Source organism: Zonotrichia leucophrys, chromosome 27, assembly GCF_028769735.1.
Source record: "Zonotrichia leucophrys gambelii isolate GWCS_2022_RI chromosome 27, RI_Zleu_2.0, whole genome shotgun sequence".
NCBI lineage: Eukaryota > Metazoa > Chordata > Aves > Passeriformes > Passerellidae > Zonotrichia > Zonotrichia leucophrys.
Window position 1 is genome coordinate 1,600,664 of NC_088196.1, and position 22,436 is coordinate 1,623,099.

The 22,436-nt window shown below is 59.4% G+C and overlaps 1 protein-coding gene across 4 annotated transcripts; it reads right to left on the minus strand.

The window, feature by feature from the left end:
• Positions 1–228: 228 nt before the first annotated feature.
• Positions 229–20,680, minus strand: FMNL1 (formin like 1). Of its 4 annotated transcripts, XM_064733452.1 has the most exons (28): positions 20,486–20,680; positions 13,894–13,977; positions 13,572–13,655; positions 13,394–13,467; positions 12,812–12,895; positions 11,999–12,130; positions 11,167–11,286; positions 10,856–10,964; positions 10,514–10,590; positions 10,307–10,400; positions 9,928–10,002; positions 9,354–9,464; positions 8,654–8,803; positions 8,446–8,547; positions 8,138–8,360; positions 7,693–7,977; positions 7,385–7,506; positions 6,761–6,963; positions 5,199–5,433; positions 4,455–4,523; positions 4,275–4,355; positions 3,397–3,526; positions 3,148–3,311; positions 2,870–2,971; positions 2,570–2,662; positions 2,312–2,435; positions 1,988–2,079; positions 229–1,472 (listed from the first exon to the last, which is right to left on the minus strand). In XM_064733452.1, exons 1-27 carry the CDS (start codon positions 20,645–20,647, stop codon positions 1,988–1,990), a joined length of 3,381 nt encoding a protein of 1,126 aa, XP_064589522.1. In that variant the 5' UTR covers positions 20,648–20,680; the 3' UTR covers positions 229–1,472. The 4 variants fall into 4 exon arrangements, with proteins under 4 accessions (XP_064589522.1, XP_064589524.1, XP_064589521.1 ...); XM_064733454.1 differs by lacking the exon at positions 11,167–11,286; XM_064733451.1 differs by lacking the exon at positions 1,988–2,079.
• Between the last annotated feature and the right edge of the window lie 1,756 nt (positions 20,681–22,436).

A 22,436-nucleotide genomic window follows, 5' to 3' on the forward strand; every position in this document is an offset into this window, starting at 1 on the left:
GGTGGTTTGTTGCTAGAATTCCAGACTGGGTTGTGTTGGAAGGGACCCTAAAGATCATCTCGTTCCATCCTCTCACCTCCCACTATCCCAGGGTGCTCCAAGCCCTGTTCAACCTGGGGATGGGGCAGCCACAGCCACTCCCTCCCTCCATCCTTCCCTCACCCCATCTTTCCTTCCTTTTCTCCCTCCCTTCATGACAGCATCACAAACCCTTCTCCCAGACAAGTCCTTCATGAACTCTGACGTTTTTATTACAGTTGTGCTTTAGATTAAACAGGCCTTCAGTATATAAAAATAATGTATACAAATGAGCAGTTAATGGTTTACATTTCTGGCTTAAAGGCATTTATAAGTTACACATTCATTTCCCATCCCTCCCCGGACACGGAGCCGGCGCTGAAGCAGCTTAAATACAGCAGGAAGGAGCGGCTGCTGCGGCTGAAGCGAGGAAGGACGGGCCAGGAGGAGGGAGGAGCGGGGTGAATGCACCAGGAGAGGTTTAACTACGGCACTGCGGGGTTATTGAGCAGCAGCGGGGCCGGGCAGGGAGGGAGAGCCGGGTCCGGGCCGGTACCGAGAGGTTCGTGCGGCTCCGGGGCCGCTTCTGCAGGCGGCAGCAGGGACTGGGGCTGCGGCATCTCCTGAGAGTCCCACCGAGAAAACGGGGAGCCCCACAAAGCTGACAGTCCCAATTCATCCCGAAGGATGACGGGCATGCAGGTGGATGGAGATGCCACCACCTCGCAGGGAAATTTGTCCCTGCTGCTGGTGTCGCAGCTCCGGAGCCTCCGCAGCGCTGGGGCCGCCCTGCGTGGGGGTGTTCCAATCCCCGCTGCCGCAGCGCGGAGAAATTCGAAGGAAGACTTTATAAAATGCTGTACAATAGCACCGCTGCCAGCCCCTGGCTCTGGGAGGTGCCCGGGCTGGGAACGCGGCTCTGGGGGGCTCTGCGGGCCGGGGAGGATGAGATGTGAGATGTGAGGTGTGAGATGAGATGAGATGTGCGGGGAGCGCTGTGTCCCTGGCTGACACCCCCTCCCCTCCCGCAGCGTGGGACAAGGACACAGGGCCGGGGTCGGGATGGGACAGCCTCTCTTTTCCTTCCAGGACAAGCTGGAGCCCTTTCTGTGCTTCCCTGTAGCCAGGACGACCCGCCCGGCTGCGGAGAGGAGCTCAGGGACGCGGCCAAGCAAGCGCCGGGGGTGCTGTGCCCAGCAGAGCTGGCACATCAAGCGGCTGGAGCAGCTCGGAGCTGGCACTGTCTGTCCATCCCGCCGAGCCCCGGGCACAGGGACCGACACCCTGCGGTCCCATCCGTGTCGGGAGGACGGTGCTGGCCCGGTGCTGCCGCTGCAGGGACGGCGCCGGTCACAGCGCCATGTCCGGCGTCGCCTGCAGGCTCTGCCCCGCCGCCCGCTTCTTGGCGCTGCCGCGGGCCTTGTCCCCCCGCCGGTACGGGTTGTTCCGCAGATCTGCACCGGGGGAAGCACCGGGGATGGGTGAGCTTCACTGCCCGCCCGCCATGGCAGGGGAACCGCAGCCATCGCGTTAATGTGGGATGGGTTGGTTTGGAGGGACCCCAAAGCCCACCCAGTGCCATGGCAGGGACAGCTTCCACTGCCCCAGGGTGCTCCAATCTGGCCTTGGGCACTGCCAGGGATCCCCTGTGCCAGGGTTCACCCTCACAGGAATTAAATTTTTTCCAAACCTTCAACCTAAAACTCTCCTTTGTTCATTTAAAACCCTTTTCCCTTGTCCTGTCTGCCCAGGATTTGCCCCTCTGGGAATGAGGACACCCAGGAGGAGCCAAGGGCTGAACGCAGGGATGGGAGGAGCAGCTCCCAACAACCAGCCCGTGGGACCCCGAGCACCGGCCCTGCCCCGGGGCTGATCCCGGGTGTCAGCGTGGCACAAATCCCGCAGGAATTCCGGTGGGGACGGGAGGGAAGCCCTGGAGCCCCCGCCCGCCCGCGCCGCCCCACGTTACCTACAGAGGACTCTCCTCGTTGAAGCTCACGTCGCAGAAGAGCCGGGACGAGCGTTTGCCCGTCCGGGCCGTGAAAGGAACAGTTTTGAGAGCTGAGCAGAGCGACCCAGAGACAGCGAGGAGGAGGAGAGAGGAGGAAGAAGCAGAAGAGGAGGAAGAGCTATGAGACAGGGGAGCAGCTTTGCTATGTGGGATGTGAAGGTGCTTGCAGGCAGATTTGGTCCCTGTGGTGGGGTTTGGTGACCCCCCAGCTCCTGTGACAGCCCCTGCAGCCCCCAGCACTGGGTCTGTGATGTGGGTTGCTCACCTGAACTCATCTCTCACCTGAAATTATATCCTCGATGGCCCCATCTTTGCCTTCGTAGATGAGCGGCTCCTTCACCATCTGCCTCTTCTTCAGCTCAGCTATCATGTCCATCTGCTGCCTCCTGGCCTTCTGGACAGGCAGCTGGGAGGGCACAGGGCCCTTGAGTGCTGTGATCACACCCCAGAGGATGTGGGGGACCCTCCCCTTCACCTCCCACCCCAGGACCTGTTTAGTTCTGGGACCCCAGCAGGGCACAGACATGGGGGCACCTTCACCTCGGGCTGCTGCTCGCTGCCAGGGGAGCCGGATTCTGCCTCCTTGGCTGCAGCCTCCTGCTTCTTCCACAGCTCAATGTCCTGCTCTGCTTTCTTGGGAGAGAGGCAGGGAGGGTGTGATGAGCCTGGGGAATCCAGGATTGCAGCCCTCTTCCTTCACCTCACAGCTCACCCCAACCCAGCTCCAAAATCTCTGAGCACCCCAAAGGCATCCCAGCCTGTGATTGCTCCAAAGTGGATTCAGGTGTCCCAGATCTCCTCCCAGCCCTCAGAAACAGCGACCCCCACGTCCCCTCCTACCTTGTAGGCTTTGATGAAGCGCATGAACATGGGGAAGAAGGTGGTGGGGGGACTGGTCTTGGGGTTCTCCCCGAAATATTCCACAGCTGACTCATAGGCTTCCTGTGGGCAGAGACACCTGATCTGGGGGCTGAGCCCCATCTCAGCAGCTCCTTCCAGCCTCTGCCACCTCCAATCCTGCCTGTCCCACTGGAGCCACATCCCCAGCAGGGACAGAGGTGTGAGCAGAGGGTGTCCCCATGCAGGGACTGTCCCCATGGCCCCACCCCAGCACCCACCTTGGCGGTTTTGCTGTCAGCCTGCAGCTTCTCCATCACCTCGGAGTTGACCTTGAGGAAGTCCTTGAGCACGGGGCTGTCGTCCTGCCGCATGAACTCCCTGCGGGTCAGCTCCATGCCCTGCTGCAGGCTCCGCACGTCCTGCAGGACCCCGTCCAGGGACACTGCGGGATGGGAGCAGGGCGGGTCAGGGCGGGCTCCGAGCGCCAGGGGCTGCCCCGACCCCCAGCCCGCTGCCCCGGGCGCTACCTGTGCCCGCCTTGTCGAGGAAGTGCAGCTCGGTGTGGAAGCCGGTGAGCTCCGGGTACTTCTCCATGATCACCCGCACCAGGTAGTGCAGCAGCGTCTGCTTGCGGTCTGTGGACTTCATCTCGAGCAGCTGGGGCGGGGCAGAGTCAGCCCCGAGCCGCAGCCGCCACCCCTGACCCCGCTCAGGGCTGCCTCCGATGGCCCTGTGTCCGTGTGCTGGGTGTGTGTCCGTCCCTCCATCCCCCAGCCGGGTCTGCATCCCTCCACCCCCATGGCTGATCCCCATCTTCTCCATCCCCATGGCTGGGTCTGCATCTGGTTCTTCATCCCTGCATTCCCACGTGCAACCTTCCTCCCTCTCTCTGTCCCCACACTGGTGCCCATCTTCCTTCAGCCCATCTTCCTCATCAAGGTCCTTGACTCCTTTAAGCTCTCCATACCAGATCTCCATCCTTCCAGCCCCATTCCTGTGTATCTCCTTCATCCCTGCATTCCCATGTGTGACCTTCCTCCCTCTGTCCACACACTGGTCCCCATCTTTCTTCATCCCATCCTCTTTCATCTCCTCTTCCTCATCAAGATCCTTGACTCTAACCTCTTCATATCAGATCTCCATCCTTCCCACCCCATTCCTGTGTATCTCCATCCCTTTGCCCCCTCCATCCCCACAACCAAACCTCATGTCCCTCCATCCCTACTGCTGGTGCTCACATCCCTCAGTCCCCACAGCAGATTCCTGTGTCCCTCCATCTCTGCAGCTGCTTCTTGTGTTCCTCTGTCCCCAGGGGTGTCCCTGGCAGTGACAGTGTCCCCAAGGGTGTCCCTGGCAGTGGCAGTGCCCCCATCACCCCACACCATGGCACCCACACCGTCCCTACCGCGTCAAGGCTCTGCAGACGGAATCCATAGGCAGCTCCTCTCTTGCTGCTGTTCATGTAATTCCCGAAGGCCAGCACGATCTGTGGGGACACCAGGGTTGGGGACAGGAGCCAGGAGGGGGCACAGTGCCCAGGGACACTCTGTGTGCACCACGGGGCCGCCTCCCCCCGAGCCCTCACCTCGAGGATGTGCCGCAGTTTGCTGGAGGACTTGAGGGACATGGAGGCGGCGATGATGGCGTTGAGTTGCTGTGGGAGGGAAGGAGGGAAGTGTTGGGGGAGATGAACCAGGAAAACCTTATAAATATGATTGTCTGGCAAAAGATTTTGAGAATATAGAAACTATAAGTGAGATTGAAATGAAAGCAAGCTTTGAGATCCTCCAGTTACTGAACAACTGGAAAACAATGGCATGGCCAGCTGAAGGTGATCCCCTTTTGATGGAACAACACCCTCTGCTTGCAGACAGGCCCAAGGGTCAGAGCAGACCCTACATCTTGGCAGAAGGGGCCCAAAGAGGAGTTTGTAGGGTTTAAAATGTAATACAGTGTGGTAATGTAATGGTTGTTATAGGCTGTTTGCAAATGCTGTAGGATTTGGTAGTGGGAATCAGAATATTCAACACAGAAGAAGATTTATTGTATTGAAATGGGAACTTTGCTGTCTTAGCTCTTACCTCTTGCCTTTTATGCTCTTACCCCTTTTACTCTCTCATCCTCTCTCCCCCTCTCTTCTCTCAGCCTGCTCTGAGCTGTGTTTGGCAGCTCCCAGCAGGGCCCTGCACCCAGGCCCTTTGCAATAAACCCCAAATTCCACAACCTGGCTGCAGAGATCTCTCATCTCCATCCATCCCGACCCTCCTACCCCGTCACTCCTCCAGGGCAGGGTGTGAGTGTGGCCACAGCCCCTGTCCCCAGCACACACCGGCATCAGCAGCTGGGCCGTGTCCCCGAAGCTGCCCAGGAAGATCATGACGTTCATGCGCTCGGCCAGCCGCGGGATCTTGCTGAAGCGCACCATGAACTGATCCTCGTCCGACAGCTCCTCCGGCGCCTGCTGCTCCCGCTCGAACTTCCCGATGAGGCTGCGCTCGTACTCGGTGGGCAGGAAGCGCAGCAGCAGCTCCAGGAAGTCGAGGCTCAGGGCTTGCTGGTCGTACCTGCATGGAAGGGACACCCCCGGCGCTGTCAGGCCCTGCTGCAGGTCCCCAAGATCCCCTGTCACCCTGAGCTGTTCCATTGTCCCTCTGTCCCCACAGCTGGCTCCTGCATGCCTCCATCTTTCTGTATCTGGATCCTGCATCTCTCTGTCTCCCCATATTGATCCCTCCATCTCTCTGTCTTTGGTCCCCACATCCCTTCCTTTCCTGGCTGGTTCCTGTATCTCTCCATCCCCACAGCTGCTCTCTGCATCCATCTGTCTGTCCGTGCCTGGCTCCCACTGCCCTTTGTCTCAGACCTCATCCCTGCATCCCTCCATCCCCACAGCTGGTGCCTGCATCCTTCCACCTCTCTGTATCTGATCCTTCCATCCTCTATCTCTCTGTAACTCATCCCTCCACCTCGATAACCCAATCTCTCCACATCTGATCCCTCCACCCTCCATCTCTGATCCTTCCATCCCTCCATCTCTCTCTATCTGATCCTTCCATCCTTCCATCTTTCCATATCTGATCCTCCCATCCCTCCATCTCCCCACATCTGATCCCTCCATCTCTCCATCTCTCATCCCTCCACCCTCCATCTCTGTGGGAGATGTATCTGTATCTGATCCTTCCATCCATCCATTTCTCCACATCAGATCCCTCCATCCCTCCAGGTCTGATCCATCCCTACATCTCTCTGTATTTGATCCCTCCACCCTCCATCTCCCTGTATCTGATCCTTCCATCTCCCCACATCTGATCCCTCCACCCTCCATCCTCCACATCTGATCCTTCCATCCCTCCATCTTTCCACATCTGATCCCTCCACCTTCCATCTCCCCATATCTGACCTCTCCATCCCTCCATCTCTGATCCTTCCATCCCTCCATCTCTCCAGATTGAATCTCTCCATCCCTCCATCTCCGATCCTGTCATTCCTCCATCTCTCTGTATTTGATCCCTCCACCCTTCTATTTCTCTGTATCTGATCCCTCCATCCCTCCACTTCTCCACATCTGATCCCTCCATCCTCCATCTCTGATCCATCCATCCCTTCATCTCTCTGTATCTGATCTCTCCACCCTCCATCTCTGATTCCTCTACCCTCCATCTCTCCACCTCTGAACCTTCCATCCCTCCATCTCTTTGTATTTGATCCTTCCATTCCTCTATCTCTCTATCTGATCCTTCCATCCCTCCATCTCTGATCCCTCCACCCTCCATCTCTCTGTCTTGTCCCTGCATCCCCACCCCAACCCCTCCATCCCACCACACCCTCCACCACCCCAACCCCTTGCTCCTGCCCTTCCTCCCCCCTGCCCACCCCGTGGGGGTCACTCACGTCTCGATGGCCGTGCAGATGTCCTGGACGCTGCGGCCGCCCTTGCGCAGGGTGATGGCCAAGTTCTTGGCACGGTTGGACTCCATCAGGGTCACCTTGCTGGGCGCCTTCTGCGTGGCCTTGGCCTTGAGGGCACTGATGTCCAGGGCAGGGCCCTGAGCCTTGGTCTTGAACTGCTCCTCAAAGTCACTCATGTCCAGCTCCTGTGGGGACACACGGCAGGGAGGTGGCACAGGACATCTGGGGTGAGGATGGGGCCAGAGGAGCAGGATAAGGGTGAGGAGTGAGGATCAAGGTGGAGCAAGGGGATGAGGATGGAACAAAGGACAGAGAGGAATGAGGAGGGGACCAGAGGATGGAGATGCGGAGGAAGAAATGGACAGGATGTGAAGGTGCAGATGGAGCAAAGGGACAAGGACAGGGTGAGAGGAGAAGCCCTCCCGATCCCGTGTCCCTCTCCATGGTGCTAAGGACTTTCCTGACCTCCAGCTCCTCCTGCAGCCCCGGACACCACGGGTGGGCACAAGGCAGGCTCAGCATGGCCGGGGGCGCTGAATCCCCCTGTGCCAGCCCCTTGTCCCTGGGCTCACCTTGCTGTGTCTGTCCCCTTGTCCCTGTGCTCACCTGCAGCACTTTCTCATCGTTGAGCTCCGTGAACACGGTGCCGTCGATCTGGCTCGGCTTCAGCGCCACCCAGTTGAAGACGGGCATGCGGAACTTGGTCTGGATCGGCTTCTTCACCTTCACTGAGGGTCACAGGCGGGGAGGGGGACACATCACACCCACCCCAGGGTACCCCAGACCCCTCCTGGGGATCAGCACCCTGGTCAAATCCCATCCATCATCACCCTGGGTCACATCCCAGCACCCTGGGTCACATCCCCACTGGGAGACATCCCATCACCTAGCATCCCCAGGCTCCGCACACTCACCTGAACCATTGGTGCTGGAGGGGGCTCCCGGCCCGGCTGGGGGTTCCCCACCGAGGGGAGGGGGTGGCGGAGGGGGGGGCACGGGGCCCTCCGGTGCCCCCGGGAGCGGTGGGGGGGGCGGTGGCACCGGGGCACCGGGCAGGGGGGGGGCTGGGGGAGGGGCGGGGGTGCCCGCGGGCAGGGGGGGGGCGGGGGGTGGGGGGGGGATGGGATCAGCCCCCGGTAGGGGTGGGGGGGGCGGGGGAGGCGGGGGGGGTGGGGGCGGAGGGGCCGGAGCCGGAGCATCTGCAAGGGAAAGGAGAGGTGGGTGAGAGGGTGACACCACCCATTGCCCTGAGTCCCTGGGCACATCCCCACCACGCTCTCTGTGCCCAGACTCGCTGCCACCCCTCCCTGGTGCCAGGTGTCCCCTCGGGAAGGGGACATCCCCTCGCTGCCGCGGTACCTGGGGTGGTGGCGGCAGTGCTGTCCCCGGAAACCACGGGCGTTGCGGGGGTTTCTATGACAACGGGGACAATCTCGATGGCGACGTCTCCGTCGGGCCCACGCAGGATCTGCACCAGCCCCTTCTCCTCGAGCTCCGCCAGCCGCCGCTCCAGCGCCAGCCGGTAACACTCCTGCGGCTGCGGGCACGGCGGGCTGGGCGGCCGCGGCGGGCTCAGCTGCTCCTGCACGGTGACAACGGGTGACAACCCCGGCACGTCACCGGTGTCCCTTAGAGCCCCTCAGACCCCCAGCCTCCCCTGGGCTCACCCGCAGCTCCTCCAGCTCCCGCCGCGCCTGGCTCAGCTGCTTCTCCAGCTCCGCTATCTTGGCCATGGAGTCGTTCTCCGCATCCTGCAGCTTCTCTGTCAGCTGTGGGGGACGAGGCGCCGCCGCTCAGCTCAGCTCAGCCCTGTCCCCGTCCCATCCCTCCCTCGGGGTTTGCGTCAGCGGCGCTGCCCACGCTCCCCCGGCCCACCTGGCTGACGTGCTCCTGCAGCTCCTCCATGTGCTCCAGCACCGCCGTCTTGGTCTCCGAGTCCTCCAGCATGGCCCCCACGTCGAAGACGTTGTCCAGGTAGGCTTGGATCTGCACCTGCAGCTTGTCGCTCTCGGTGAGGCGCAGGGTCTGCCGAGGGACGGCAAACCGGGGTCACCAGCGGTGACAGGGACACCCCCGGCCTGGGATCACCCGCTCCCACTCCTGGGATCACCCACCCTTGGGATCAGTCACCCTCATCTCTGGGATCACTCAGGCTTGGGTTCACCTACTCCCACTACTGAGATCACCCACCCTTGGGATCCCCCAACCCCACCCTTGGGATCGCCCACCCTCGGGATCACCCACTTCCACCCTTGGGATCACCCACCCTTGGAATCACCCACTCCTATCCTTGGGATCACCCACGCCCACTGCCAGGATCACCCACTCCCACCCTTGGGATCATCCACCCTCAGGATCACCCACCTCCACCTTTGGGATCACCCACCCCTGGGATCACCCACCCCCAACCCCGGGATGACCCACCATTGGGATCACCCACTCCCACCCTCAGAATCACCCGCTCCCACCCTTGGGATCACCTACCCTTGGGATGCCCCACTCCCACCCTTGGGGTCACCCACCCTTGGGATACCCCGTTCCCACCCTTGGGATCACCCCCCCTGGGATCTCCCACCTCCAGGTACTGGTCCAGCCCCAGGTGGGTGAACTCGTACTGCAGGAACACTCGGAAGTTCATGTTCTCCACCGAGTGCACCACGATGTTGATGAACTGCATGCAGGCCACCTGTGGGGACACGGCCAGCACGGGCCAGGGTGGCTCCTGGGGATGCTGCCCCGGGGGATTGGTGGCCCTTGGGGACATGGTGGCCCTGGGGAGTGTATGGGGGTTTACACAGTCCTGGGGATATGATGGCCTGGGGACAGCACAGTGGCCTTGAGGACATGATGGCCTTGGGGACAGTTTGGTGGCTTAGAAGCCTTTGGGGACAGCAGAACAGCCCTTGAGACATGCCACCCCCAGGGCAGCATGGTGGCTCAGCAGCCCCTGAGGACATGGTGGCCTGGGGACAGTATGGTGGCCTGGGGACAGTTTGGTGGCCTGGGGACAGTTTTGGTCACTCAGCATCCTTGGACAGGGAGTGTGGTGGCTTAGGATCTCTTGGGGCATGATGGCCTGGGGACAGCACAGCAGCCTTGGGGACAGGATACCCTGGGGACAGCAGAGAGTGGTCCCAGCAGCCACTCACCATGAAGTCAATGTTGGAGTCCTCATTTCTGAAATACTCCATCAGCTTCTCGAAGCGATTCTTCTCCCCGCAGACCTGGGGGGAGCAGGGGGCTGAGGGCAGGGGGGACACGGCCAGGGGACACCCAGGAGGGTGACAGGACAGGAGGTGCCTTGGTGACACCATCCCAACCCTGCCTGGTGCCGCTGGGGACACATGGTGGCATGGGGACATCAAACCCAGTGAGTGGCACACCCCTGAGCGAGCCAGAGGTTTGGGGGTGGTGCAGGGAAACTGAGGCACAAACCCAAATGGAGCACAGATGTTCGTGTGGGGATGGGGTGTCCCTGCTGGGCACTGGATGTCCCTGCTGGGGACAGGACTGGCTGTCCCTGCTCACCTCCTTGAAGTTGTCAAAGGCAGCCAGGATGATGTCGTGTCCCCCTCGGACCAGGCAGACAGCGGCCAGCAGCTCCAGCACCAGAGCCTTGGTCCTGCAGAGACACACGGGGTGTGAGGGGGCTGGCACCGAGGGGACAGGGGGACAAGGGACACCAGGGGACAGGGACAGAGGGACAAGGGACACCGGGGACAGGCCAGCCCCTACCTGGCGCTCTTGTTGTTGAGGCTCAGGGTGATCTCGTTGACGCAGGCCGGGTGGTTCATCACCAGGCTGAAGCCAGACTGGGGAGGACAAAGGAGCATCCATGGGGTCCTGGGTCCCCCGGGAGACCCTCAAGGTCCCCACCAGGCAGGAGAATGAGCGAGGACATCTCAGAGCCGGGGGAAGCAGAGCCGGTGCCAGCCCAGAGCTGCCCCCGGGGCTCGGGGGATGCCGGGGGAGCCCCAGACGGATCCCGGTGGGTCCCGGTGGATGCCGGGGGATCCCGGGGGATGCCGGGGGAGCCCCGGGCGGGTACCCGCGGATGTCGCCCACTCCCACTCGCACCTGGTAGTTCATGATGGCGCGGAGGCACATGATGCACACATGGACATCGTCCTTCTGGCTGACGAGCCGCGAGTTGCGCAGCGTCTTCCTGCTGTGCGAGGGGTTCAGCCTGGCCGGGGAGAGCGCGGCTGAGCGGGGCCCGGGGCACAGCGGGCACAGCGCAAAGCGGGGACAGCGCAGGGGGTGGCAGCGGGGCTGGGGACACCCAGGGGACAAATCCGCGTGTCCGTGCCCATCTAAAACCCTGGGATCGGGGGGTGGTGTGATGTAGGGTGGGTTTTGGGGGTCCCCTCGTGCACACGGAGGCTCACCGGGGCGGGCCGGAGCTGCCGGGTGACCTGGGGGCACTGTCCCCATCGCTGCCCGGGGCACCGCAGGGGTGGACGTGGCGGAGGAGGAGGGTGTGCAGGTGCTGGTTCGAGAGGCAGCAGCTGGAGGCGCGTTAGAGCCTGCAGGACAGGAGGGAGAAACGGGGCTCCCGCGCCGCCCCCGGCCACCCGCGCTCGGGGACAAGCGATGGGACAGTGCCACGTCCCTCCTGACCTGTCCCTGCGGCTGGCAGGGACACCCCGGCTCCTGCAGACCCCGCGGTGCCCGTGGGGTGACCGCGGTGGGTGTCCCTGGGATCCCCCCCGCCCACCGGGGATGGCCCTGTCCCCAATGCCCTGGGTGACAGCAGCGGGGTGTCCCCGTCCGCCGGTGCCCCGTCACCTACCGTCAGCGCGTCCCCGGCAGCGTGCAAGAGAAGAGCGGGGTTAGACGGGGCTGCGGGCACCGAGCGAGAGCGGCCAGGACGGGCTGGGGGGACACGGGGACACGGGGGACACAGGCCCGTCCCTCCAACCCGGGTCTAACCCAGGGGATGCCATTTGCTGCCCCAAAATCTCCAACACCCCCAATTTTGGTGTATTCATGGGGTTTAACCAGAAAACCCCAGAGCAGTGCCTGGGTGGGGGACACGGTCCCAGGAGGGGACAACAGGGGGATGTGGCTTTGTCCCCACCCTCAAACCAGCAACGGGCGCCCATTTTTAGGGCCGGGCCTGCGTCTCTGTCCCTGCCAAGCCCCTGTCCAAGCGCGGGGGAGCAGCGAGGCGACAGCGGGGACACCACGGGGACAGCTGGGGACGGCACCACACGTTACCTTACAGTGAGGGGCCGCGGCTTGGAGGAGCCCTGCGTGGGGGACGAGGAGCTGCTCCTGTTCAGGTCCTCCAGAGACCTCTCCTTGCCCTTGTCAGAGCCGGGGCTGTTCTCTGAGCTCTCCATGTCGTACCTGGTGGGGACATGGGGACTCGTGAGATGTGGCACCTCAATATGGGTGGGTGTCCCTCAGGAGTGCATGGGGGTTTACACAGTCCTGGGGACATGGTGGCCTGGGGACAGCACAGCGGCCTTGGGGACATGATGGCCTTGGGGACAGTTTGGTGGCTCAGCATGCCTTGGGAACATGATGGCCTTGGGGACAGTTTGGTGGCTCAGCATGCTTTGGGACATGATGGCCTTAGGGACAGTTTGGTCACTCAGCATGCCTTGGAGACATGATGGCCTTGGGGGACAGCAAAGTGGCCCTGGGGACATGATGGCCTTGGGGACAATTTGGTGTTTCAGCATGCCTTGAGGACATGATGGCCTTGGGGACAGTTTGGTGGCTCAGAGGCCCTGGGAACATGATGGCCTTGGGGAACAGCACAGTGGCCTTGGGGACATGGTGGCCTTGGGGACAGTTTGGTGGCTCAGCATGCCTTGGGGACATGATGGCCTTGGGGACAGTTTGGCGGCACCCCAATAGGGGCAGATGCTCCTCAGGGATTTGGGGATGCTCTGCTCAGCCCCAGCCATGGAGCATTGACCTGGGGACAAGGGAGGGCACCCCCAGGGACCCCTCCCCAGCCCTGCTGATCCCCAGGGGAGGCTGATGCCAGCCTTGGGGACAGGGGACTCGCTGGGGACATACGCGACGGAGCACTGGGCGAAGGCGAGGTACTCCAGCAGCACGTCCAGCCCCTTGTTCTCCTCGTTGAGGAACTCCTGGACCCATCTGGAGGGGGCAGAGGGGTCAGTGAGCTCTGCCAACCCCCACATCCTCCCTCCCCCTGCACCCAGACACCCAGCAAAGGTGGAACAGAGGTCCCCAGCAAGGGTGGAACACACTGGGGACATGAGGTGGCACCATGAGCTGGCATTTCTGTGAGTGCCACAATGAACTTGGTATGGGGGGGACACAGCCCAAGGGCTCTCCTGCCACCACTGCCATTGTGTCACCATGACAGGACAGCCTGGCCCTGGGGACAGTAGGCACCCACCAGGGTCCAGGAGAGCCAGGGTAGGGGAGGGGGGGCACCCTGGGGGTACCAGAGAGCCATAACGGGTTCAGACGCCCCAGCACTCTCAACCTCCCATCAGAGCCCTCCTAAGGGTTCAGGATGAAGCCACAGCCCCCCATCCTGCTGTCACCCTCCAGGCAGAGCCAGCACACGTCCATCCCCATCCCAGAGGTGGTGGCAGCAGCTGGGTGACAATGCCACCCCTCCCTTACCCGATGTAGTTGGTCCTCAGGGAGATCTCCAGCTCCCGCAGCACCTGCGTGGACTCCTGCACCCTCCTCTTGAACTGTGGGACAGGGACAGCCATTGGCACCGGGACAGGGACAGCCATTGGCACCGTCCCTGTGCCCAGCCTGGCACGGGGACCAGGCTGCAACGGGGACCCCTCACCTTCCTGCTGACCCCACCCGTGTCCAAGTAGCTCTTCAGCTTCTGGATGTAGGCGGATGGAGGGTTCTTCACCTGGAAACGCTCCTGCAAGCCCAGAGAGAGGCTGAAACTGGGCCACCCGTGTGGCAAGGGACGTGCCACTGTCCCCACAGCAGCCACAGTGTCCCTGTCCCCACCCCTGCCTAATGAGGTTAATGAGGGGCTGTGTCAGTGATGAGATGGATGTCAGGGCTTGGTACAGCCAGGCTGGTGCCCAAACCATGCCACGAGTGGCACCTGGGGACAGGGACAGCACTGGGGACACTCTGAGCTTGGAGCTCACCTGGTCACAGATCAGCTCCCACTTCTTCTCGTTGTCGTACTGGTTGAGCAGCTTCATCTTGTCCGGGGGCAGGTTCATGGAATTCTGTGGGTGAAGGGTGTCAGTGCTGGGGGTCACCCCAAAAACACCCCAGGGATGGAGCACCCCCTGCTCAGAGAGCTCTGGGAGATGGGGAGACCCATGGGAGGAGGGGGATCCTGGTGGGACACGAAGATCCCAGTGAAAAGATGGAGACACTGGTGGGACATGAAGATTCCAGAAGATGGGGGCACTGGTAAGACATGAAAATTCCAGAAGATGAGGACAATGGTGGGACATGAAGATCCCAGAAGATGGGGACACTGGTGGGACAATGGAGACAAGGTGGGACAACGGGGACAGTGACAGAACAATGGGACAATGGTGGGATGATGGGATCATGGTGGGAAAATGAAAACAGCATTCTTAGGATGGGGACACTGGTGGGACATGAAGATTCCAGTGAGAAGATGAGGACACTGGTGGGACACAAAATTCCAGAAGATGGGGTCGCTAGTGTGACAATGGGGACACTGGTGGGACAACGGGAACAGCGATGGAACTGGTGGGATGATGGGATCATGGTGGGAAAATGAAAGCAGCATTCTCAGGATGGGGACATTGGTGGGACATGAAAATTCCCATGAGAAGATGGGGACACTGGTGGGATATGAAGATTCCAGAAGATGGGGGACACTGGTGGGACATGAAAATTCCAGTGAAAAGATGGGGGACACGGGAACAATGGGAAGTTGGGAGAGGGATCACGTGGAAATGAAAGCATTCCAGGAGGGCACTGTGGAATGAAATCCATGAAAATGGGGACACTGGTGGGATGAGTTCCAGAAACGGATGGGGGACATAATCCCAGTGAAGATGGGACCTGGTGACAAGGACAGTGGAACAATGGGGACAGTGGTGGGAGGGTGGGATCACAGTGGGGAAATGAAAACAGAATTCTCAGGATGGGGACACTGGTGGGATGATGGGGACAACCCTGGGAAGTTGGGAACACCACATTTCCCAGGATGTGAGCATCCCATGGACCCATCAGTGATGTCCCTACCTGAGGGTCCCCAAGGAGGACAAGAGGAAGAGATGGACACACCCACCCATGTCATGAGTGTCCCATGTGCCTCAGCCATCCCAGTCCCAGCAGTGCCACATGGGGTGAGGAACAGGAACACAACTGAGGGACAGGGACATGTGTGGTGACACAACTGAGGGACAGGGACACAACTGGTGACAACTGAGGGACCCAGGGACACGACTGGTGACACAACTGAGGGACAGGGACATGACTGGTGACACAATTGAGGGACAGGGGCACGACTGGTGACAACAGAGGGCCCCAGGAGCCTGGGCTGTGCCTGGGGGTCACCCCTGAGTCCCCCCCACCACAGAGGGTGACGAGCCCATCTGGGGACAGCAGCATTTGCTGAGACACGATGACGTCAGGCCTGGCTTGTCCCCAGGTCCCTCCTTGTCCCCCCAGCCCCCACAGGACGTGATGTGGCTTCCGCTGCCTAAACCACCCCCGCCATCAGCGGGACACGGCCCTGCCCCTGCTCGGGGACACGTGGGGCACCTCCATGGGACACCAGCGTGGCCTGGGCCTGCTGCAGCTCAGCTCGGCTCACAGGGGGGTTATTTTGCTGAAACCCCAGGTTTTGGTGGGTGGCAGGTGCACGATGGCATGTGGGGCAATGCACGGCCCCAAGCCACCCCTAAATCCCAGTCCTGGGGTTCCCTGAGGAGGATGATGGGGACGTGGGGTGCATGCCATGCTGGAGCAACCACATCCTCGCAGGAAGGCATCTCCCAGGGCTTTGGCTGCCCACAGAGGAGCAGGTCCAAGGCCAGAGGTCCCACTGTGGTGGGCAGGAACAGAAACCTCTCCACCACCAGCTCCTCCAGGGAGGACCTGACGAGCTGCTTCTGCAAGAAGCCAAAAGCAGGAGCTGTGGCTGGGGAGCAGCTGGGTTGGGCTGGCACCAAGGGCTGGGCACGGGGACAATCAGGGTCTGAAATGGCCTCACTGTGAAGCTGCTGGGCTCTGGAATGGGCAAGGTGACAACAGCACCTGGCTGTCACCATTGCTGATCCTGAGCTGCCATCCTTGGGATGGATGAGGGTCAGACCAAGAGACCAAGAGGGACAACACAGCCAGACAGCCCAGCCAGGGCTCAGCCACACCTGTGGGACACCCTTGGCACAGAGGGGATGGTGGCACCTGCCACAAGGACCATCCCATGTGGGACCTGCACCCATCAGGACCCTGGGTGTGACAGGAGCCAGCAGGACTCTGGGTGTGACAGGAGCCATCTCGAGGGTGTGGCAGGGCTGTCCCACGGAGGTGGCTCTGCCCCGAGCCCTGGTGCCTCCCTTGCGGGCAGGATGTGGCACAGGTCGGGTACAAAGTGGGTGGGGGCTCCTCCCGGGTGGGCTCGTGGTGCTGGGAGGAAGCGGCTCCGCTGAGGAGCCTCAGCCGGCAGAGCAAAAAAAACCCCAAAAAAACCGGTTCTCATTTCCTGCCGGGAGGGGGGGATGGCTGGGGGAGGTGGGGCTGGGTGGGTGATGTGGGGCACAGTGGGTGATGTGGGGCTCGGGGTGATATGGAGCAGTGGGTGATGTGGGGCAGGGTGGGAGGTATGGGGCACAGTGGGGGATGTGGGGCACAGTGGGTTGTGTGGGGCAGTGGGGGATGTGGGGCAGGATGGGTGATGTGGGAGCAGGAGATGTGGGCAGTGGATGATGTGGGGCAGTGAATGTTGGGGCACAGTGGGTGATGTGGGGCAAGGCAGGAGATGTGGGGCAGTGGATGATGTGGGGCAGTGGATGATGTGGGCCAGGATGGGTGATGTGGGGCTGGGGGTGATGTGGGGCACAGTGGGGGATGTGGGGCTGGGTGAATGATATGGGACAGAGTGGATAATGTGGGGCAGGGCAGCAACCAAGCACCCCACACATGTCAGAGGAAGGACCTGATCCTCCTCCTCTTCATCCTTTGGGGACAGGGATGAAGGAGCCACACTGAGCTGTCCCCATCACCCTCATCCCACCCAGGGCTCCCAGCAGCCCCACAGCCCAGCCCGTCACTGAGTGGGTGCCACCAATGTCCCCAACACCCCAAAGAGCCCCCGAGCCTGCAGGGCCACCCCAGCCATGCCCACTGCAGGCTGAGCCCGGCTGGCACCCAGCACCGCCAGGGCCAGGGGAGGTGAAGCAGCACCAACACCATTTTCTACAAACCAGCCTCTTGCTGTGGTGGCTGGCAGGGCTGCAGCTATTTTGGGTGCCAGACACCTCGTTCTGTGCCACACGTGAGCGGGCAGCGCACCGAGGCTGGCACGGAATGTTCTGGCACCCCCAGGGAAGGGTTTGTGCTGTAAAACCCTGGCAGAGCCGTTTCTGGGGCACTGGATGTGTGAGCACAGAGAGGGATGGGCAGCCTGGGCAGCACGGGGGGTGGGACAGGATCCAGGCAGCACCAGGGACAAAGCACTGCCACAGGGAGGGGACAGGGCAGGGGACAGCCCCAGGTGGTGGCTGAGGGGCAGGAAGGACCAACATCTGCAGGTGTGTGGGTGACTGATGGGCTGTCCCACTCCTGGGATGCTCCATCCCTCCTGGACACAGCACACAAGGGCATTTGGGACATGGCCATTCCTGAAGTGCCACCTGTCCCATGGTGTCCCCTCCAGTGCCACTGGACCTGTTCTCCTGCCTCTTCCCAGGGCTCAGAGCAGCACCAGGCCCACTCAGGGCTCCCTGAGCTCCCTCATGCCCAAACTGGGCTGGGGGACACGGCCAGGACCAGCCCATCCCATCAGGGATCCACCAGACCCAAACCCACCCAGGGTAGGCAGGAGGAAACAGACAGACACACAGACAGACAGACAGACAGACAGACAGACAGACAGACTGACTGACTGACGGTCCCCAGGATGGCCGGGAGGGTGGTGGCAGCTGGGCTGGGCTGGGCTGGGCTGGACTGAGATGGGCTGGGCTGGGATGGGATGGGATGGGATGGGATGGGATGGGATGGGATGGGATGGGATGGGATGGGATGGGGCTGAGCTGCCACTGCCTCCTGTGGCTCCAGCTCTATTTTAAGAGCAAGCAGAAGCTGCTGTAGCTCAAACCAGGGAGAGGAGCCTGATCCCACCAGCGTCCCCTCATCCCTGCTGGGTTCCTGCCTGCCCACCCTGCACTGGGGTGTCCTCCTGGATCCAGCAGCACAAGAGTGATCCTACACAAGACACTCTCCTGACCCTGGTCCAGCAGCTGGTGGCACAATGTCCCACCCAGGACACTGCTGGGGACACCCTGGGGCAGCCCCACATCCCCCAGCCAGCCTTGGCCACCGTGCTGGAGACGGATCCAGCAGGAAGCTGAGGACCAGCTCTGTTTCCTGCTGGAGCCGAGGCTGACACTGTGGCCAGGGCTCTCTGGTGACCTGGGGCCAGCAGCACATCTGCAAACATCTGCAAACATCTGCAGTGCTGACGTTGGCCTTGCACTGCCCCAGCTCCAGGGAGAAGAGGCAGCAAAGCCCCATCAGCAAAGCTCCCAGCTGGAGCAGCCCCTGTCCCAGCCTGACACTGCTTGATTTTGACTCCACCACACCTCAACTCACAACTCCATTTATATATTCCCAATTAATGCCCCTTGACCTGCAAAAGGGGGGAAATCATTCAAGCAGGAGTATCTGGGCATCCGTATCCCAGCAGCAAAGCTGCTCCATCCCAAAATTCCACCTGGTCACATCCCAAACTGCCTGGCACAGGACAACCCTCCCATGGCTCTGCCAAGGCAGCATCTGCCACAGTGCCCCAGCTGGGACGGAGCCAATTTTTGAGAATGAAGTTTTGGGAAACTTAAATTCCCATTTCTTGGCAGGGAATGGGTGTATCCCCTTCCTGGCAGAAATTTGGATCCCCATGGCTCCTCCCGGGGTTTTTCTGCACCACCAGCTTGTCCCAGTTTGGGGTGTCCAGCCCCAAACTGGTTCTCTCATGGCATCACTGCAGCCATGGCAACATTGAGGTCTGGATCGTGTCCCACCAGGAGATTCCCAGCTCGTCACCACCTGCTCCACCACGGAGCTCAGGAGCAGAAAGTTGAAGGCAGAGTTGGGGAATGTGTTTGTGGTGGGTGAGGGCAGAGGGGACCCCCTGTCCCCATCCCCCCGGAGCCACGAGAATGGGGAAGGGACTGTGAAAGGAGGAAGCAGAATTGGGACAGCCACTTTCACAAGCACTCGCTTCCCCTCAGGCCATGCCCAGCCCCCTGGGTGCCCCTTCCCCTGGAAAAGGCCTTTCCCTCGGGATGAGGGCACAGAAAGTGCTGCTGAGAGCCTGAAGCAACATTTTCCCCTTTTCTGATCATTTTTTGGTTCAGAATTTGCAACCTGCAGGGCCCAGCCCGGCTGAAAGCGGCGCTTCCTGGGGCCTCACAGCGGAAACACCGAGGGGCTCTTCCTGCCCCGGAGCCATCAGAGGCACCGCCACCACGCCCTGTCCCCCGGGAGTGCCGCGGGGTCCCTCATCTTCATCACCTTCCTCACCTTCCTCACCTTCATCACCTTCACCCCCTGCGGTTGCGGGGATCGCTCACCCCAAATTATCCTATAAACTCCATAAGATAAAAAAGCTCCCAAGGAATTCGTGCTCGGGGTTGGGATGGGGACACCCCGGGGTTGGGATGGGGACACCCCACCGAGCAGATCCCGGCCGGTCCCACCGAGCGCATCCCGGCATTGAGGAAGCTGCGCCCGGAGCGGGATGGGCACAAGCGGCTCCATCACCTGCCAGGGGCTCGGGGGGGTTAAAGCAGAGATTCCCTTTCCTCGAGGGGTTAAAGCAGCGATTCCTTTTCCTCGGGGCGTTTTTGGGAAGGGCAGGGATTGGAGCGGGTGGCGCGGTGGGGGGACCCGGCGCGAAGGTCACGGCCGGCCCGCCCCGCTCAAGGACGGAGCAGCGAGCGGGAGCTGCTCTCCCGCAGAACCGAGCGGCTCCCGGGGCTGTCTGCCTGCCATCCATCCATCCATCCTGCCATCCATCCACCCTGCCATCCATCCATCCTGCCATCCATCCATCGCCCGCTGCCCACCGGCCGGGGCTTCCCCTGCTCCGTGAGGAGGAAGAGGAGGAAGAGGAGGAGGTGAGCGAAGCATCGCCATCCGCAGCACCGGCGCGCTCCGGCCCTGCCGCCGATCCCGCCATGGCGGAGCCTGCCCGGGCTCAGGGACTCGGGGTCACCCCGGGGATTTGGGGGTCGGATCCCCGCCTCAAGGTGAGAGCGAGGCGGGGAGGGAGCGCTGGGGTCATCCCGGGCCAGGGCTGAGCGTCCCCGGCACAACGAGGTGACAGCGGGGCAGGCATCATCATTAATAAGAACATCAATTAAATAATAAACCAAATAATTCATACAACTACGGAATAGTCACAATCCGCTGATGATAGCGCTAATGATGGTGACACCGGTAGGGATGCCGATACCGGAGGGACCCCCACCCTGTCCCCCCGTTTCGTGGGACCCCCCTGTCCTGCCCGGCGCCGTCCCCGCTCACCAGGACGCGGCCGAATCGCTCCTCCAGCTCGGCGTTGCCGGGCATGGGCTCCCGGGGGGGAGGCGGCGCGGCGGCGGCGGGGGCGGCCCTGGGCTGCGGGCGGTGGTCGCGGGGCTCCCGCGGGGCCGCGCCCCCCTCCAGCCCCCCGGCCGCGTTGCCCATGGCGGGGCGGCCCCGGTTCCCAGCCCAGCTCCGTCCTCGCCCGTCCCCGGCGCCGCTCGCCGGCGTTTGCAACTTCTGCGGGCGTTATCGCGCTATAAACGCTCAGCCCGCCCCCGGCCCCCGCCCCGGCCGCGGCCAGAGGCGGCCCCGGCACCTGCGAGGCTGCGGGGAGGGAGCGGAGCGCTGCTGCCCCGGCCAGGCTCACTGCAGCCCTTGTGCTTTATTTTATTTTAATTTTATTTTATTTTATTTTATTTTATTTACTTTATTTTTTATTATTTTTTACTTTATTTTATTTTACCTTATTTTTATTTTATTATTTTATTTTATTTTTAAATTTAATTTTATTTTATTTTATTTTATTTTATTTTATTACCTTATTTTAGACTTACTTTCATTAAATGAAATTTAATATTAAATGTCATACTTTGTCATAAATGTCAAATTTAATATTAAATGTCATTAAATATCATATAAATAATAATTTATATGATATTAAATTAAATTTGTTTTACTTCTTAATTTTCATTTTTATTTTCTTTCTTTTTTACTTTATTTTAGGCTTACTTTTAAAATTATATTAAATATCATTTATCATTAAATGTAATTAATATTAATTTCTATTATATTAAGTAAAATTTATGTTATATTTTAATTTTATTTTTAAAATTTTTATTTATTGCTATTTATTTTTTTTCCAAAATATTGTTCTTAAAGTTTTTCTATTATTATTTGACTTTGTTCTATTTACATTCCTGTTTTCCCTTTATTTTATCCTTATTTATTTCATTTAATTCTATTCCTTATTTTAAATTTACTTTCGTTCTATTTATCTATTCAATTTTTGCTTTAATTTTTATGTTCTATGTATGCATTATATCATTACAATTTATTTAACTATTTTATTTCATTCTGCTATTTATTTTACTTTAAAATTCCCATTTATTTAGGCTTTTTGCTTGACTTTCTTTTTCTCTTACAGTAATGTATTACTGTTTTATAGAAATTTTTTTTTAGATTTTTCTTATATTTAATAATAAATTTAAATTTACAATTAAATAACAATAAATTTAGTGCACATCTGGCCCATCCCAGGATCCTGCTGGGAGCCCTGCCAGGGCAGTGGGACATGGCAGAGACCAGATCTGCTGAGAGCCGGTGAGATTCAGGGGCAGACACTGAGATTTGGTGACATTCGGTGAGATTTGGTGACATTCGGTGAGATTTGGTGAGATTTGATGACATTCACCAAAATTTGTTGAGATTTAGTGAGGTTGACCAAAATTTGGAGAGACTTGGAGAGACTTGATGAGATTCACCAAAATCTGGTGAGATTTAGCAAGACTTGGTGAGATTCACCAAGATTTGGAGATATTTGGTGAGATTCACCAAAATTTGGAGGGATTTGGTGAGATTCACCAAAATTTGGAGAGATTTGGTGAGACTTGATGAGATTCACCAAAATTTCGAAAGATTTGGTGAGATTTTTTAGGAGATTCACAAAAATACGGTGAGATTCAGCAAAATTTGGTGAGATTTGGCAAGACTTTGTTAGATTTGGTACAATTTGGTGAGATTTGGTGAGATTTTATGAGATTCACCAAAATTTGGTGAGATTTGGCAAGATTGGGTGAGATTCACCAAATTTGGTGATATTCAGTTATATGTGATGAGATTCACCAAAATTTGGTGAGCTTTGGCAAGATTTTGTGAGATTCACCAATATTTCATAAGATTCTGCGAGATTTCATGAAATTCACCAAAATTTGGAAATATTTGGCAAGACCTT

Excerpts from the sequence above, each read along its gene's own strand:
- FMNL1 (XM_064733451.1), bottom strand. The coding sequence starts at position 20,647 with ATGGGCAACGCGGCCGGGGGGCTGGAGGGGGGCGCGGCCCCGCGGGAG. Across the intron at positions 13,656-13,893 it reads GGGAGCTGATCTGTGACCAG|GAGCGTTTCCAGGTGAAGAA; the intron begins GTGAGCTCCAAG and ends CTGGGCTTGCAG. Across the intron at positions 10,003-10,306 it reads CCTTTGACAACTTCAAGGAG|GTCTGCGGGGAGAAGAATCG; the intron begins GTGAGCAGGGAC and ends TGCTCCCCCCAG.